This window comes from Hemicordylus capensis, chromosome 4, assembly GCF_027244095.1.
Source record: "Hemicordylus capensis ecotype Gifberg chromosome 4, rHemCap1.1.pri, whole genome shotgun sequence".
Taxonomy (NCBI): Eukaryota; Metazoa; Chordata; class Lepidosauria; order Squamata; family Cordylidae; genus Hemicordylus; species Hemicordylus capensis.
In genome coordinates this window covers 88,695,592-88,714,872 of record NC_069660.1, presented here as the reverse complement: position 1 = coordinate 88,714,872, position 19,281 = coordinate 88,695,592, and the positions used below count along the sequence as shown (strand labels likewise).

Here is a 19,281-nt window from a genome sequence, read left to right as displayed (position 1 = left end):
GGGAGGGAGGAGTTAGGGTAAGCAGCAGGCCTTCCTTCTATATTAGAAACCCACTTCTGCATATCAGACTTCTCTATCAGCTGTCACAGTTTTCAGTCCCTGAGCACTTTGAGTCCCAAAGTGCCACTGAAGTTCTCTATCAAAGAATGTCCTACTCTGTTTTGATGTGCATGGTTATGCTCTAAAGTCCATAACCATGTACATCATGTGGAATTGGCACAGCTCAACTGCAGTATACTCTGCAGATTGTATACCCAAGCTATAGATATTTTAGAACTCACTCTCAGGCAACAAGTTTGGACTTATAAACAAACACTTGCCTGTCTGTCAGTGGCAAGTAACAATCACCTCAAGGCCAGCAGGGGTCAATTTTACAAATGTTCTTTTCAAAAGATCATAAATGACGAAGGTAAGCATGTATAGGCTAGTAGCATTCATGAGACTATTTTCAAAGCGAATGTGATTATTCCAGTTAGCCTAGTTGATTACAAGGAGTGGTTTTATTAGTAGTTACACAAGTAGTAGTTAGTAGTTACACAAAACTTTCTGAACAGACTTTTCTTGCAGCATACTCATCAAAGCCTTCATGGGAGGATTGCTGATGTTGTGGTAGCAAACATGCATTGTCCCCTCAGCTAAGCAGGGCCCACCCTGGTTTGCATTTGAATGGGAAACTACATGTGAGCACTGTAAGGTTTTCCCCTTAGGGGAAGGGGCTGCTCTGGGAAGAGTATCTAAGGTTCCAAGTTCTCTCCCTGGCATCTCCAAGATAGGGCTGAGAGGGACTCCTTTCTGCAACCTTGGAGAAGTTGCGGCCAGTCTATGTAGACAATAGGGGTGTGCATGAAATGATTTTTTGTGATTTGACTTGTACCCATATCGAAACACCCCTGTTTTGATTTGTGTCTGAATCTGACCAATCCGAATCAGCCCTTTGGATCCGAATTTATCCAAATCTGAATCGATTTGCATCAGAAAAATTGGTCCTGGGGCCAAAAGAGTGGGGTGGGGTGGTAGTGTCTAATGAGTGGAGGCTACCACCCAAATTTCCAAAAAAAATAGGCAAAGGGTTGATTTAATTTTTTTTAAAGTTTATGTGTCTTTAAGATTTTCCCCAGAGGGAATAATGGGTTTCAGCAGCACCATAACTCCACTTGTGGGGCACTTGGGTGGCCCAGAGAGAGTGGTGGCATAGTGCACATAGGATGCCAACCATCCCCATGGCTTGATAACCCATGGTGTACTAGGTTCTGCTGTTTTGGAGGTGTTTTGAGTGTAGATTCTCTGGTAGCAATAGAAAATGAGAGTGGATTCATGGTTTCTCATTGAAAATCTCATATGCTACCAGAGAATCTACACTCAGAACACCTCCAAAACAACAGAACCCAGTGCCCCATGGGTTAGCAAGGGACAACTTTTTAAATTCAATTGTTGCAACCCCAGACCCCGCGCTCTGCTGCTGCAACCCCAGACCCCGCGCTCTGCTGCTGCAACCCCAGACCCTGCGCTCCGCTGCTGCAACCCTAGACCCTGCGCTCCGCTGCTGCAACCCTAGACCCTGCGCTCCGCTGCTGCAACCCTAGACCCCGCGCTCCGCTGCTGCAACCCTAGACCCCGCGCTCTGCTGCTGCAACCCCAGACCCCGCTCTCCGCTGCTGCAACCCCAAAGCCCAAAGAATACAGAATTCCAGAGGTTGGGTACACTCACTCACCAGGGCTGGTGGCTGGCAGACACACAGAAACATCACAGGCTGGCACAATTCTCTCAAGGGGGTGGGCAGAAATATCTTCCCAGGAACAAAAAAACAGATAGATCCAAGCCATTCCCACACTGGCATGCAGTAGCAGGCTGGGCTCAGGCTAACAACAAGGCAGGCACAGGCAATGGTGGTGGCTGGCATGGCATGGCACGGCATCATCATCATGGCAAGCAACTTGAGGCATGCAATATAAAGAACAGTTTGTTGAACATTCAAACAGAAAAGCAGAATGGCGACTTGAAAAGCCCTCCGTGAACTCCCACCCCGCCTTGCCCCTTCCCCTGGCCAATGTGGGGTCAGCAAAGAGTGGCAACAGGGAGAAAAGCCAATGTGGAACAAGGAGAGGGAGTCATCAGCTGGTCAGATCATGCCTACGAAGTGTGGGCAATTTAAAGAGACGGAAAGGAAACAGAAAGCAGAGAGAGACTCAGAGATCGTTCCAAAATGGAGTCCTGAAACTACAAATACTTCGGCACCGAAGCAGGGGTGATTCGTTTCTGGGGCAAATCTTTTTTGGAAATGCAATCAAGTGATTTGTTCTGTTGACAAATCACCCAAAATGGCCATTTTCAGGCACAAATTGTTTCAGGGACAGAACGTTTTACTCATCCCTAGTAGACAATACTGAGCTAGATGGACTAGCGGTCTGACTCGGTATAAGGCAGCTTCCTATGTTCCTATGTCCATGTCATATTGTTGACATCCTTCATATCATGTTATTGTCCCTTCCCAATTGTCTCCTCCACGTACATTTGCCTTTCCCTACTGTATGATATGATCATCAGTAACCATGTTTTAAATTCCAGCAGGAGTACCCCCATTCATCTGTTACAACAAAACAGAACCAGAAAAATCAGGCACCTTAAAAACCCAGGCTTATAATGGCCCACATTTTCACCATTACTATCCCAGTTCCATGCTTTGTACAAGATCTTGGTCCAGGGCAAAAGCAGTCTTCTCTCCAGCCTCTTGATACCAAGCTATACAGATCCAGTAAATGATCTGAATGACCTCATGAGCCCATAGTTCAGAGAGGGGGCACAAAATTAGGGGGCAGTTTACCTGGTCAACTTATGGCAGTTTCTTGGCAGTTTAAAATTTAAAAAACACACACCACAAATTAAAACAAAATCAGAACATTAAAACGATTTAGAATTTAACACAATGTTAAAACTGTACAATCTGTTAAAAACTGTAAATCTAATTAAAAGCCTGGGTGAATAAATGTGTCTTAACTGCCTCTTAAAAAGTTGTTAGAGATGGGAAGGCTCTTATTTCAACAGGGAACACATTCCAAAGCCTTGGGGCAGCAACGAAGGCCCATTCTTGAGTTGCCACCAGATGAGCTGATGGCAACTGCAGACGAACCTCTCTAGATGATCTCAATGGGCAGTGGGGCTCATGGTTAAGAAGATGTTCATTTAAATACCCAGTGCCTCAGCTGTTTAGGACTTTATAGGTAATATCCTGTACCTTGTATTGTGCCAGGAAAACTTATCAGCAGCCAGTGTAGCTCTTCCAAGACAGGAGTGATATGGTCTCTCTGAGATGACCCAGAGACCAACCTGGTTGCTGCATTCTGTACCAACTGTAGTTTCCAGACTATGTACAAAGGCAGCCCCACATAGAATGCATTGCAGTAGTCAAGTCTGGAGATTACCAGCATATGTACTACCATTCTGAGGTCATTCCTCTCAAGAAACAGATGCAGCTGGTGCTATGAGGCAAAAGGCGTACACTGCGCAGATGAAAATGAATGACCCTTCTTTCCCTGCAGATCACCAGCTACAGTGAAGAACTGACCATGATGAGGGGTTGGGCAGAAAAATTCCCCTATGCTTATCCTAGATGGTTTGGTGGATATATACCTATCTTAGTTATCACCCATCCCGATTATGCCAAAACTGTTTTTGGAAGAGGAGGTAAGTGCATTTCATTGAAGATTGGTATATGCCCCCACTTCCCTGAGCAGTGAAAAGCTACAAGTGCTAACTGGGTTTTGGTTTCTTTTGGAGGAGAAATCCACTGGTGACTTAGGGTGTCTTGGTGATGTTTGGTTTATTTACAAATATGTACGTTGAACACCAGGTGGAGACAACCAGCATGCACTCCCACAAGGCAGCATGGCTGCTACCTCATATCACATCCTCAGAGAGACACCCCTAAATCACACAGGTGCCTTCAGGCTCAGTCATCTCTCAGCACAGTCTCTCATTCTATCTGGCCCAGTTCGGACATAGTGTGAAACCTTGGGTAGATGAAGCTGCGGTTAATCTTTGAAGCTGTGAGTCATGCTGCAGACAATCATTCGACCGCGGTTTCCCAACCTGTGGATTTGGGGCATAAGAACCACTCCTTCTTCTTAGTCCACCCAGGCTGCAGCCCAGTAAGATCTGTTCCGCTCATGTCGTCAACCTGTAGGGATGTGTACAGAACCAGTTCAGTGCTCCTTTTCTGGAGTGCCAAACCAGTTTGAAATGCTGGCATTGAAGCCAGTTCAGAGGTCAGGGGAGTTACTTTAAGGGGCAGAGAGGGTGCTTCTTACTTGCTGATCCCTGCCCCACCGCTTTCTCCCCACCGGCGCTCTCCCAAAAAGCACAGGGATGCAGCATCCCTCTTAGCAACCCCGTTCACTGTTGCCACGCAAATGGCTGATGCACATGGGAGGAGGAATGCTGCAGCCCCACGCCCATGCTTTTGGGGAGAGTGCTGGTGGGGGGAAAGTGGTGGGGCAGGGATGGGCAGGTAAGAGGCCCCCTCCTTGCTGTTACATGATGTCACAGCCATGCAATGTCCATACTCAAACTGCGCAGGCGTGCAGGAGAGGCCAACCAGCCACAGCACCTACCGCTGCTGTCACAGGGTGTGTGTGTGGCCTGCTCTGTTTGGCACCCCCCCCCCCTCCAACAGTGAAGATGAGAAATATTGGTGGGGTGGCAGGCAACAGCACAGCAGTGGTAGGGCAGCCCCCCAGATCACTGTGAGGACGTCCAGGAGGCAAGAGGCCTCTGCTTGTGGGCCCCTTGTGGGGCCTCTGACCCTCTGGGCCCAGGCACATTTGTCCAATGGATGCTACACCTATAGTCATGGGAAGCTTTCTGCTTGTAGTCTGCAATCGCTGCATTTAAAAGGGCTGTCATGGGGACTCCCCCTGGTAGCAATTCCATTTCTAACCCATTCACCACCATTGGATGTGAGCCTACAACTAGCAAGTGGACTCTCCCTAGGGGGAATCTGCTTGCTGCATTGGTCTTAAACATCCAGAAAAATGACTTGTCTCTTCTGGCTGTGAAGATCCCTATATTCCCCTTGTGGGGGTCCTCTTTTAATCTCCCTGGGGAAAGATAAACTGCCTTCTTCAGTTGGAGAGGAAGGGACTTGGGACCCCTTCCCCTTAAAGGGATAACATTTTCCCCAATGTATAGGTGGCAGAGGCTCTCCTGAGCAAGGGATTGACCTGTGTAGGCACTATGAGACACAACAAGCCAGATATACCCCCAAAGATGCAACCACATTCACAAAGGGAACACTGCTATCTGTGTTTGGCTTGGATGGACAGAAGAAGTTAGTATTGGTATTGGTATCAAGCAGAAGACTATTCAAGTGATTAAAATGCTTCAGCAACAGCTCTCTATGTTGCTATTAAATGAAATTGAATGGAATTTAAAATATGTGAAACAAAAGTCATTTGAATTTGCAAACAAACCAGGCAAGTTATTGGCTTGGAAAGTTATTTCCAAGTTATTGGCTTGGAAAATTAGCAGTGAGAAAAAGAATAAGCACATATCCAAGATATCAACAAAAAATGGGCTTTCTTATGATGAAAGGGAAATAAAAAGGGAATTCTTCAGATATTACTCTGAATTATATAAGGGAAACAAAGTAGAAGATATAAAAATCGATAAATTTCTGAAGACACAAAATATTCCACAACTTTCTAAGGATCATATAGAAATTATGAATGCACCAATTTCAATGATGGAAATAACGGAAGTAATAAACCAAAGCAAAGCTAATAAAGCACCAGGGCCTGACAGCTTACCAGCTTCATACTACAAATCATTTAAAGATCAATTACTACAGCCTTTGCAATGATTGATGATGAATGATACTTTGCAAAGCGGAAAGATGCCGGAGTCTTGGAAGTATGCCAACATTGCAGTAATTCCAAAACCGGATCAAGATTCAACGCAAGTCAGGAATTAAAGGCCAATCTCACTGTTAAATAATGATTATAAACTTTTTGCTGCCATTTTGGCAAGGAGAATGAAGGTTGTACTAAGAGCTTCTATTCATGAAGATCAAGCAGGCTTTTTGCCAAAAAGACAATTAAGAGACAATGTGAGAACAGTCTTGAATGTATTGGAGTATTATGAAAAACACAATGATAAACAGATAGCTATGATCTTTCTGGATGCAGAGAAAGTATTTGACAATGTCTCCTGGCAGTTTATGTGGAGGCTACTGGATGCAATGGGAGTTGGTAATAATTTTATTAGGGCCATTAAGACAATATATTCGGAGCAATATGCTAAAATTATTATAAATAGGGAACTATCAAATAATTGTAAAATACAAAAAGGAACTAGACAAGGTTGTCCACTTTCCCCATTACTTTTTATAATCGTTCTGGAAGTGCTCTGTAGAAATATGAGAGAAGATGAACAAATACAAGGCCCGAAAGTAGGGAAACAGGACTATAAACTTAGAGCCTTTGCGGATGATGTGGTGTTTTTTCTAGAAAATCCATTAGAGAAGATCGGAAGGCTCTTGGAAAAAATAGAACAATTTGGCCAATTGGCTGGGTTTTATATAAATAAGAGTAAAACGAAGGTGTTGACAAAAAATATGGACCAGAAATCCAATGATAGATTTTATGAAATAAGCAAATTGAAAGTGGAGAAGAAAATTAAATATTTGGATGTCTGGCTGACAAACAAAAATTCTTTGTTGTTTTCAAATAATTATATCAAAATATGGAATACAGTAAAAATTGATTTGCAAAGATGGACTAGAATGAACTTATCTTTAATGGGAAGAATTTCAGTTGTGAAGATTGACGTGGTTTGTTTGACATGGTTAAAGGAATGGATAACGTTAAGAAATCCCAGAGTACTTGATCTGGAAAGATTCGATAGAAGGTTTGGATGGCATTCATATCTGTGGTACAATAAAAGCAAAGTGCATAAAGATTTTCTTAATCACTATGTAAGAAGGAGTCAAATGGGAGTGTGGGTAAAATACAAAAAATGGCTGGAATCTAAAACTCCATTATGTGTATCCCCGATTGAAGCTTTGGCACGTAAAGAGACAAATATGCAATCTGAATGGGGTACCTATAGAGATTTGCTATGTTTTCAAGAGAAGGGCTGTAAATTAAAAAACCTAATTGAAGTACAAAATTTGGTTAGTAACTGGTTTCAGTATCATCAGCTAAATGAAATTTATAAGAAGGATCTTAAAGTTGGATTTGAGGATCAAATGTTGAGATTCGAGAAGGAGTTGTGTGAAAATGATGAAAAATTAGTATCTAAGATGTATGTTGTTGCTTTTGGAGGAGACAAGAGATGCAGTGGTTAAAATGACTATGATAAAATGGGCTCAAGATGTGGGTCATAATATAGATATGGCAGCTTGGGAAAAATTATGGAAAACTAATATAAAGTTAACTGCATGTTATACTTTAAAAGAAAATTATTATAAGATGATGTACAGGTGGTATTCGACACCGAAAAAATTAACATTAATGTCTAAAAATGTTTCAAACAAATGTTGGAAATGTGGACAATGTGAAGGAACCTTTTTCCACATGTGGTGGTCATGCAGGAAGGCAAAGGCCTTTTGGGATATGATATATAATGAGCTGAAGAAAATTTTTTAAATGACATTTCCTAAGAGGCCAGAATCCTTCCTGCTGGGAATAAGTCAAGGAGAGTTTTAAAGAAGAAATTTAACATTTTTTATGTATGCAACCACGGCAGCTAGAATAGTATATGCACAGAAATGGAAAGACAATAAAATGCCCTCAAAAGAAGACTGGTTGATAAAAATTTTGGAATATGCTGAGATGGCAAAACTTACAGCACTTATAAGGGATGAAAACTTGGAATGTTTCAAAGAAGGCTGGGAACCATTCTTACTTTATTTAAAGAACTATTTTTCTAACATGGACCTTTCAGCAGGGTTTGACATTTAATAATAACAGCAGGTTGGGTAGGATAAAATCGCATTGCAGTGTGGAGTATATATGTTTTGAATTACTATAGCAATGGTTTATATGTATAGCTAACATGAACCACACAGACTGGTAAGCAGGAAGTCAATATTTACTTAGTTAAATGTAATTGGATTGTTAAGATATTATAAAAACCAATAAAATTTTAAAATGCGAAGAAAGGTGCTCTAGGCCCCTGATCATCTTGGTTGCCCTCTTCTGCACCTTTTCCAGTTCTACAGTGTACGTTTTTAGGTGTGGTGACCAGAATTGTATGCAGTACTCCAGGTGTGGCCGCACCATCGTTTTGTATAAGGGCATTATAATATTAGCCATTTTATTTTCAATCCCCTTCCTAATGATCCCTAGCATGGAATTGGCCTTTTTCATAGCTGCTGCACATTGAGTCGACACTTTCAACAAGCTGTCCACCATGACCCCAAGATCCCTCTCCTGGTCAATCACTGACTGCTCAGATCCCATCAGCGTATACTTGAAGTTGGGGTTTTTCGTCCCAATGTGCATCACTTTACACTTGCCAATATTGAACCACATTTGCCACTTTGTCGCCCACTCACCCAGTTTGGTGAGATCCTTTTGGAGCTCCCCACAATCCATTTTGGATTTCACTACCCAAAAGAGTTTGGTATCACCTGCAAATTTGGCCACCTCACTGCTTATCCCTACTTCTAGATCATTTATGAATAAATTAAAAAGCACCGGCCCCAGTAAAGATCTCTGGGGGACCCCACTTCTTACTTCCCTCCATTGTGAAAACTCTCCATTTATCTCTACCCTCTGTTTCCTGTCTTTCAACCAGTTAGCAATCCACACATGTACTTGTCCCCTTATCCTATGACTTCTAAGTTTCCTCAGGAGTCTTTGATGAGGAACTTTGTCAAAAGCTTTTTGGAAGCCCAGGTATACTATGTCAACTGGATCACCTTGATCCACACACTTGTTGACACTCTCAAAGAACCCAAAAGGTTGGTGAGCCAAGATTTACCTTTGCAGAATCCATGCTGGTTCTCTCCCAGCAGGGCCTGTTCTTCTATGTGCTTTACAGTTTTATCCTTGAGGATGTTTTCCATCAATTTGCCTGGAACTGACTTTTTGAAAATCAGTATTGCATTTGCTACTTTCCAGTCCTCCGGTACAGAGCCCAATTTCAGGGATAAGTTATATATTTTAGCAAGGAGGTTGGCAATTTCACATTTGAGTTCTTTGAGGACTCTTGGACGGATGCCATCCGGCCCTGGCGATTTGTTAGTTTTTAGTTTTTCCAGACAGTTTAGAACATCATCTCTTGTCACTTCTATCTGACTCAGTTCTTTAGCCTCCATCCTCAAAAAGCCTGGTTCAGGGACAGATATATGCTCAGTATCCTCTGCCATGAAGACAGATGCAAAGAATTCATTTAGCATCTATGCAACCTCCATATTCTCTTCAATAATCCCTTTCACTCCCTCATTGTCTAATGGTCACTGCCTCCCTGTCAGGTTTCCTGCTTCTGATGCATTTAAAGAAGCTTTTGTTATTCCCCTTGATACTTTTAGCTAAATGTTCCTCAAACTCTCTTTTTGCTTCCCTTATTGTCACCTTGCATTTCTTTTGCCAGAGTTTGTGTTCCTTTCTTTTCTCTTCATTTGGACAGGCCTTCCAATTTTGGAAGGAAGTTTTCTTCCCTTTTATGGCTTCCTTGACATTACCTATTAGCCATGCTAGCATCCTCCTGGACTTAGTGGTACCTTTCCTCCTTTTGGGTATACAATCTAACTGGGCATCAATTGCTGTTCCTTCAGTTTCTCAACTGTGGATGGTGCTTCTGTTTCCCCTACTCCACACACACTTGGAATTTGGTGTGGTTTTTGACATTTGGTTTTTGTATTTGTCTGCAATGGGAATAAAAAAGAAGATTTCTGTTCTTTCTTAAAAATGCCACTATGAACTAAGATGTCCAGACTTGCTGTAGATTATAATTCTTAACTCCAACTGAAGTTTTTCACTTCTCTTATTTTCTAGATCCAAAGGCTAAGATCACCTATCAGTGCTTGATTCCCTGGATTGGTATGTGTAAACATTTATTTATGAGCAATTTCTCTCTATTATTTTTTCATATGCATAGCAGTAGAGAAGCGTGGTGTAGTGGTTAGAGTGCTGGACTAGGACCGGGGAGACCCGAGTTCAAATCCCCATTCAGCCATGAAACTAGCTGGGTGACTCTGGGCCAGTCACTTCTCTCTCAGCCTAACCTACTTCACAGGGTTGTTGTGAAAGAGAAACTCAAGTATGTAGTACACCGCTCTGGGCTCATTGGAGGAAGAGCGGGATATAAATGTAAAAATAATCATCATCATCTTAAGAATTTCCTAAGATCTGTCACCCAACCCCTAATGTTATTTATGCAGCTTAGAAAATTTTCATTCTGCTTTCAAAGTTTGGATGACTTCATCCCTAAAAAGTATACTTAGGACACACAATCATTCTTAGATGGGACTTGGGAGGTATAGGAGAATAATGAAGCACATCTGAAAATAACATATTGTGGGTGTGGGCCAGCTGCGTTGACTACAGGAGATAAGCAAAGAATGCAGCACCAAAGTTTATTCTTGTATCTTGCAATCCTACCAAGTTTTGGGAGCTGGGACCACTCCCGTTTTGCACTCATGTACTTATAAAAAGCAAAGTAAGGGGGGGCACTTAATTGTCTGTCAAGCCACAGCTGGGACGTAGAAGTGTGCCTTACCCAGATTCCATCCTCAGCTTCAGAATGAGATAGATGGAAAAATCAGGGACGGAGCTCTAATTGTGCACACGGGTTCCATGAATCTATGCACAGCTGCCATCAGGACTGCTGCGATCACTGCAATGGGCACCTGGCAGTGGCCTCCCCAGTGCCCCTTTTCTCCCTGCTGCGCATGTAGTGCCCCTTTTCTCCCTGCTGCACATGCAGCAGCGGCAGCCTCCCCGAGGGAGCAACCTGCCGCTCAGCTGCCACTTCTGCCACTGCCATGTGTGGCAGGGAGAGAAGGGGCGCCCTGTAGAAAGGTGGAAAGAGAAGGTGCACTGCTGGGGGGGGCATTGGGAGGGGGAGGCTGCTGCTGGATTGGGGAAGGCAGGCAGCCCAAACGCAGGCTGCCTATGCTCTCCCTACGCTACAGGGGAAAATAGTTAAGCTGGGGCTTGACAGACTATCAAGCTCCCCCGACCTATCCCGTTAGTTGTCACCAGGAATTCAAATTACATTGAAGGTGAGGAACCTGGCTCACTCCATGTATGAAATATTAACCATATAGTCTGAACTGAGAGACCAGGCTGTGCCCCAAAGTCCTTCCTTATTCCCTTTAGTCTTGGCTGGGCCTCGGACACAGGGAGAGGGGGTTGAGTTCACCCTCCTCCTGTTGTGCTGTTTCGCCACTGAGCTCAGCCCCTTGCCGAGTGTCCTGTACTTCCTCTGGGTTTGGTCTGCTCTCATCACTGGCTGAGCCTGCATTAAATAAAGGGGAACAGGTCAAACATCTGGTCCTGGCTACTCCCTTCTGCCCTACTAGCTTGTACATCTCCTCAGGCATTTCCTTCTGCTCCTGCCCCTGCCATGCCCATTTCCACCTCCTGCCTCTTTCCTTGACTGTTTGTGCTAGCCACCCTGCCAATCCCCTTGGCACTAGCTGACTGACGTCATCTTGTGTTGCCGACCCTGCTCTCCGCCCCCATTCTACCATCTGGCTGCTTGGGGAGCTCCTAGCCCACTCATTCATGTCTTGGCCTGCCACTGCTGCTCTGACTCCTCTGGAGTGGCTAGCTGCCACCTTGGAGAAACTTCCAGACAATGAAGTGACCAGCAAGGGACAGAAACCATATCAAGAAACACCCCTCACCCTCATAATGCAGGATATCCTTGGCATGGCTATTGTCAGACCGAACAATATGGACAGTTCTTCATTCAAACCACTAATTGTATAGACTGGTGCTCATGTACTTTGTCTTACTGGTGGAACCCACACCACCAGAAGAACATAACATATGGTTGATGATGAGTAGGAAATGGAGTTTCAGTTAACCAACTGATTTTAGAAGCTATGAGCATGACTTTTTAAAGTGTCACAAGCAAGGATTCTGATTCTCAATTGACTCTAAATCAGTGGAATGTGAAATTAAACGATGTAGCAGAACTATGTGCTGTGTTTAACTGACATTGGGAAAATCCTAATATGCACCTGTATGCACAGATATTAAGAAAAGGCCAACATAGTTTAATCTCCTGAATAATATAGGAGCTGGAATTATTTAACTGAGGGGTTGTTGTTGTTTTTTAAATACTCTGCAACCTTCCTTCCTGTTTTTACAAAAACATGGAAGTTGTTGGCTATAATCACTGAATTAGGTAATAATTCATTATGTATCATTCTGCAATTTGGGGGTGGGGTTCAACCTCTTACCACATTGTTGTTATATAAGTAATAAATAATATTGAATAAATGTTATTTTATATATATATATATATATATATATATATATATATATATATATATATATGCTTTTTGTTACCACTATTCAGCCTCATTTAAGATTTTTTTACTTCATGAGTTTCAGTGAGGGGGGGGCATTTTAAAAAATCTTATCTCTGGGCCCACTCCAACCTTGCTACGCCTCTGGTCATCTTAAATTGAAAGTCATCTTGTATTCAGGTAAATAATGTAATTAATTTGCCCTTGTATCATGCAAGCAAAAGCAGGATGGAATTCATAGTCCATAGAGAAATGGTAACCTGTGACTGATCACAGACAATTAACAATTATTTGTGTGGTAACCCTGGAATAACTACTCTGAGACTGGAGAAAGGCAACTGGTGGTAAGAGCACTGAAGGAGCCATCACTGACAATGGTGTATGTACATACTCTGTATTCACAAGGGCAGACATCTACCACCCCACCCCCAGTCATGCACAAAGGAAAGGACACACTGTAATGGCATTGCTTCTTTTCCTGGAGCATTATGAGCTGGCTGTTGAGAAGGAAAGCAGAGTTTTTAAACCCCACTGTTGTTGTCTGTGGAGGCAGTTAAAGAGTTAAAAGAGAGAAGACGAGCCCACCATGCTGCCACTAGATATGCCTCTCCTCCATCCCAAGATATCAGACTGATCTGATGAGGAAGGATAGCCTTGGATGCAACATCAACCTGATGTATTTGTTCAGAATCGTATCAGACCTCGTTCAATCCAAACATTTTGTCAATGCACAATCCCAATAAGCAGTCTTGAGTGCAAGCTCTTACATCTGTCAATCTGGGTATAATACAAACATTAGTTTATTGTGATCTGCTGATTTAAGAAGAATTTGCTATTTGTATGCATAGGGGAAGGACTCCTTGTCTTAAACGGTCCCAAGTGGCACCAGCATAGGCGGTTGTTAACACCAGCTTTCCATTTTGATATTTTGAAACCCTACGTGGCACAAATAGCGGATTCAACCAAAGTTATGCTGGTAAGTAGCCTATTTTTCAGATTGTACAAGTGATATCATAGGTCTCAATTCTACTAATATACTTAACAGTATAGGGTATACCTGTAATTAGGAACATAGAATCATAGGAAGCTGCCATATACTGAATCAGACCACTTGTCCATCTAGTTCAGTATTGTCTATGTAGACTGTCAGCAGCTTCTCCCAGGTTACAGGCAAGGGTCTTTCTCAACCCTATCTGGAGATGTCAGAAAGGGAACTTGAAATCTTCTGCTTTTCCCATAGCAACCCCCTCCCCTAAGGGGAATATCTTATAGTGCTCACATGTAGTCTCAAATACAAATAAGGGTGGGTCCTGCATAGCAAAGGGGACAATTCATGCCTGCTACCACAAGACCAGCTCTTCTCCCATACACTTTATTGCAGCAAAGTGTAAGTCCTAACCCAATTTTTATGCACATCTTTATGGGGCAGGTGGTGGAGTACCAATCAGAAGAGTCAGCACTCTTTGCAGTGACATGAAGGCCTTCCCTTTTCAGAACTTTATGTTTCCCTAATGCTCCTCCCATGGTGCTGCACGGCTTTAATATCTGCACGTGACGGCAAGCGGGGCAATCTGTCTTTGTTCTCCATTTCCAAAGACTCCTTTATGCCAGCTGCAATTTGAGATTCCTTTCCCAGTTCTACACTGCATAGTGTTCAGCTGCAGTCTGAGCACAAGTATTCCAGACTTCATACAGAGCAATATAGCACAAAGAAAACTGGGGATCAGGTGCAAATTGAGCATATCTAATGAGAATCCTGCATATTTCATTTTAAAAATTAGGAGCAGAATAGCAAGAAATGACCCGATAATGTTCCTAACATGAAGCAGGTAATCAGAGTGATCACACTACCAATTATACTCATTTATGGTGCAGATCCTGTAGCATGGTTACACAGCACTGCACCAATGTACATCCTATGCATGGTGTAATGCATATTACACAAAGATACTTCACATTGGTACGCACTCAGAGAAGAAATGAATAAAATTTGTGGGCTTCTATAGACACTGCCTAGATGCAATGGCTGACACGACACACAACCTACTGCCTCCATAATAATCCGCCTGGGACTGCTTCAGACTTCAAAGGCAGCCCTGATGCCAGGGGGCATGGCAGATGGAGGTGGTTGCCAAGCCGGTGGCAGGGATGGGGTCGGAGAGAGGAGAGAGGGGGGAGAAGGAAAGCACTGTACTGAAGGGGTAAATAAAACACACGGGGGAGGATACGGGTCGGGTGAGGCTTGGGTGTTTGGAGTGTGAAGCCGCCTTTAAATATGGTTTGGCCAGTGATGAGGGGCAGAAGGGAGAGCTGTCGTCTCCTGGTGAGGAGCCATCCCTAGTACAGAACTGCCAAGGAGGAGGACCCAGATGCTGCTAACCCCTTCCTCTTGCTCTGAGGCCTGTCCCTGGTGCTTCCAACTGACCCCCTTAAAGGGGCCAAGAGCACACCTGGACCAACATAATAAAATAAATAATTTCATTTTAAGAGCAGGTGCTTCGCTTTCAGGCCATCTAAGCAATAGAAAGCGTCTCATCTCTGTTTACTACATTAGGATAAATGGGAGAAGCTGATTGCAAAGGATCCCACAACATCTTTGGAGATGTTTGACCATGTCAGTTTAATGACTCTTGACAGCATCATGAAATCTGCCTTCAGCTACAAGAGCAACTGCCAGACGGACAGGTCAGTACTGTTAAATTCTACTACGGTGGAGTGTTCTTGGTGGCATTTCCTTAATTTGTATTTCATGTTTGTTTCCCTTTAGAGAACTGGTTTATTATGTCAAAGCTGTGTCTGATCTGACTCTACTAGTATTTCAGAGAGCTACCTCTGCATTTCTTCAAAATGACCTCTATTACCTATGCCCATCAGGATGGCGCTTTAAGGAAGCCTGCAAGTTGGCGCATCAGCATACAGGTACCTCTCAAAACATTCTTCTCCTTCTCCCAAATAAGGTTCAAGGAAATTATCTACCGCACTCTGTGACTTAGTTTGCCATGATAGTGACTAACTAGTGAGTGGTACTATTAGAGAAATACTATTAGAGAAATAGATAAAGATGGCTGGTGGATAAGAGCCAGGAATTCTGGGCTGTATCTGTTGCTTGACTTTGAGAGTCAGTGGTGCTGGGCAGCAAACTGACCTGGAAATCTTTTTAAAAGCTGGAACCCCTTCCCATAATATTGTTGTGTAGGGGCTATGAAGTGGTATGGGAAAGGGGCTCTAAACATTACACACACACACACACACACACACACACACACACACACACACACACACACACTATTGATATACCACCTTATACATCTCTAGGTGGTATACACAAGCCAGATTACAATATAACAACAATTAAAACACTTTCACCAAATAAAAGCAATTAGAAAACAATTCACAGAGAGAAACCAAATAATTCCACACGATAAAAACAATTAAACAGTTTTAAATTAATTTTAATTAAAGGCCTGAGAAAACAGGTGTGTCTTAAGGGTCTTTTGAAAAGCAGTCAGAGATGGAGAAGCTCTTGTTTTGACCAGGACTGCATTCCAAAGGCCTGGCCCTGAGTCGCCACTAGATGAGCCGGTGGCAGCCATAACTGGACTTCCCCAGATGATCTTAATATTCATTTGGGTTCATGACAAAGAAGACAATCTCTTAAGTAACCTGGACCTAAGCCGTTCAGGGCTTCATAGGTAATGACCAGAACTTCATATTTTGCTCGGAAACATATTTTCAGCCAGTGCAATTCTTTCAGAATTGGTGTTATATGGTCCTTTCAGGTTATCTCAGAGACTAACCTGGCTGCCACATTCTGTACCAGTTGTACATAGGCAGCCCCATGTAGAGTGCATTACAGTAGTCAAGCCTGGAGGTCACCAGCATATGTACATTTACCTCCAGAAATGAGTGTCGTTGACTATTATTTGGGGTGTTTTTCTCTTTTAGGATAGTTTAACCCCACCTTTTGGGTTTGTTTTATCAGCATCAAGAGTCAGCATAGTTGGGTAGCTGCCAGGCCCCTCAGAAGGACCTGCTTTTGATTGCTGAGACCATATTTTTTTCTGTAGCCTTCATGTGATGCTGGTGGAGCAACTCTCTTGGGGCCCACTGAAGTACAAGGGGGCCCACGGAAGGCTTTTTGACTCTTATTATTGCCCCTGAAACAAAAAGAGATTTGTTGAGTAAAAGAAACATGGCTTGGATGAACTGAATTCACATGTTTGTCCTGGGTGGGCTGGGAGGGTGTGGGGGGCAGGGGTGGATTAAGCTTTTTGCTGTCTATAGGCAGCCAAAGATTTGCTGCCCTGGTGGCAAGGGTTCCCCTTAACAAGTAAAGGGCTTGTGGGGGGGCAGTTAAATGTGGGGGAGATTTTTTACTTTTAAACTATGGCTGAGCAGGAGTGGTGTGGCAGGGACAGCGGCAGGAGCTCCTAGTGGGCCCACCCACTGGCGAAAACATGACAGGTTGAGCACTGGATGGTGTCGGAGATGGTGGCAAGAGAGCTCCTCACATGGGCTCGCCTTCCTCACAAATGACACAGATCAGGCCCATTTTAGACCTTTGCACATGCATGGAGCTGCCCAGCTTTCAGGAGCCGGGCAGCTCAGGTTCTTTGAACCCGTCTGTACAATTATATCTCCACCCCTGCCTCCTCCCCATGCCACTTGCAAAGTGTGCAGAATTTTGAGAGGGGGCTGGCCTCCATCAGAGGTGTGGGGCACAGCAGCACTTGGTATTGAAGCCACAGGCCAGTTCCCACAAGAATGAATTGTTCCCTTTGCTAAGCAGGGTTCATTTGGGTTTGCATTTGGATGGGTGACAACATGCGAGCTCTGTTTGCTGTAAGATCTTCCCCTTAGGGGATGTGGCTGTAGCACAGTGGTAGAACATCTGCTTACATATAGAAGGTCCCAGGTTCACTCCTGGGCATTAGGGATGTGCGGACAGGTTCATTTCTGAACCTGTTTGACACCAAATTGGTTCGGTTCAGTGGTTCAATATTGGGCTGAACCCCCCTCCTGGTTCGATTCGATATCGAACCGAACCCTCTGACCTGTTCAGGGGGTTATAAGTTTTTTTAAAAAAATTTAAATTTACTCACCCCCTCTGGGAGGCTTCTCTGAGGCTGTAGGGGGGTGTCTGGAGGTGCCCCCCCTCCCACCGGCTCAGTTAATGCCCAAATGGCCTGTGGCTTCAGGCCTCTGCATGTGCGCAGAGGCCTGAAATGGGCCGAAACTGGCTTGACCTGTGTCATTTGGGAGGAAGGCAGGCCCATGTGAGGAGCTTTCTCGCCACCATCTCTGCCGCCATCCAGCGCCCAACCTGATTTGGGAGGTGGGTGGGCCCACTAGGAGCTCTCGCTGCCTTCCCCACCATGCCACCACCTCACAGTGGCAGTTTTAAAATTTTTTTTAAAAAAGATTTAACTTCCTCCCACCCCCTAAGATTTGCCATTCCCCAAGATTTACTGCCGTAGGCAATTACCTCTATTGTCTATGTGCTAATCTGCCCCTGCATGGGGGGTGGGGGGAAGGCTGCACTTAAGCTACCTTCCCCTCAGATGACCAAATTTTCTTTTCTCAGCGTGCCTCCCACATGCCCACATTGACAGGCAAGCTCCGTGAAGCATGGGGCAGGGTGAAGGGATCCGGGGCCAGAACTTGTTGTTCCAGCCTCCATGCATCCTTCAATGCAACACGTGGCACATGTGTTGCATTGGGGATTCCCGCATCAGACGGGCACTCTGTGGACAGCCCAGGCAGGGTTAGGCTGGTTGTGCGAACAGCCTCAGAGGCTTACACACCATTCAGCATGACACCTATGGAAGGGGGGACACTGCGGTTCATGGAAAGGGGGTGCACACATGCCCGGCTTCTGGAGCAGCTGAGAGCCCCTCCCCACTGCTAGCAGAGACAGGGACTGCTGTGTGCACACTAATCCATGTGTCTTTGCTCCTGTGCCACTCCTGCTAGTGTGAATAGTAGCAGGAAGGGTGCAGGAGTGAAGATGCAGGACTTGGCGCCCATGCAGCAGTCCCTGTCTCTGCTAGCAATGGGGATGGACTCTCAGCTGCTGCAGAAGCCGGGCATGTGTGGGTAGCATGCTGTGTGGTACACATGCCACTGGGAATTAAGTACTCACCACTCCTGTTTAAGTGATAGCTTCCCAGAGGGAAATAGATCTTTCTGCTGGACCCTGCAGCTCCATGCCATTGCTTGAGCTACCCCCACCCCACCCCCACCCCACCCCCTTTCCATTACCGCATGCCATATCCTGTACTGGGTTAATCCTTTTTGCTTTATTTAATTTTTATTGTATATTCTAGTATTAAAGTGATTACTAGACCATCCTGACTTCTTCCATAAACATATATAATTTTATCATTCATCACTTGAAGCAAAAGGGATACCTTAAAATAAAACAAATCAAGCACAACATTATTTTTGAGTCAAGTCTCCTTTTATTCTCTGGCTCTCTCAAAGAGAATTGACATCCAAATTTCCATCGAATCTTAACAGGACATTTTAGCTGTATACGTGTGTGTGTGTGTGTGTGTGTGTGTGTGTGCCAGAAAAAGGTTGCCAATACTTTTACCCCTCTCTTTTAGGAGTTAAAACACTAACCTGCTGCATCTAATAGCAATAGCAATAGCAATAGCAATAGCACTTACATTTATATACCGCTCTATAGCCGAAGCTCTCTAAGCGGTTTACAATGATTTAGCATATTGCCCCCCAACATCCTGGGTACTCATTTTACCGACCTCGGAAGGATGGAAGGCTGAGTCACCCTTGAGCC

General features: G+C 44.1%; 1 protein-coding gene across 1 annotated transcript in view; it reads left to right on the top strand.

Moving 5' to 3' along the window:
* Positions 1 to 3,171: 3,171 nt before the first annotated feature.
* The window catches only part of LOC128325304 (cytochrome P450 4B1-like), a 42,808-nt gene continuing 26,698 nt past the window's right edge, over positions 3,172 to 19,281 (top strand). Inside the window, exons 1-6 of the mRNA XM_053250959.1 lie at positions 3,172 to 3,219; positions 3,538 to 3,682; positions 9,997 to 10,041; positions 13,331 to 13,458; positions 15,037 to 15,167; positions 15,250 to 15,401. Coding sequence (XP_053106934.1) covers positions 3,565 to 3,682; positions 9,997 to 10,041; positions 13,331 to 13,458; positions 15,037 to 15,167; positions 15,250 to 15,401 — 574 coding nt within the window. The 5' untranslated portion in view covers positions 3,172 to 3,219; positions 3,538 to 3,564. The remainder of the gene's footprint in view (positions 3,220 to 3,537; positions 3,683 to 9,996; positions 10,042 to 13,330; positions 13,459 to 15,036; positions 15,168 to 15,249; positions 15,402 to 19,281) is intronic.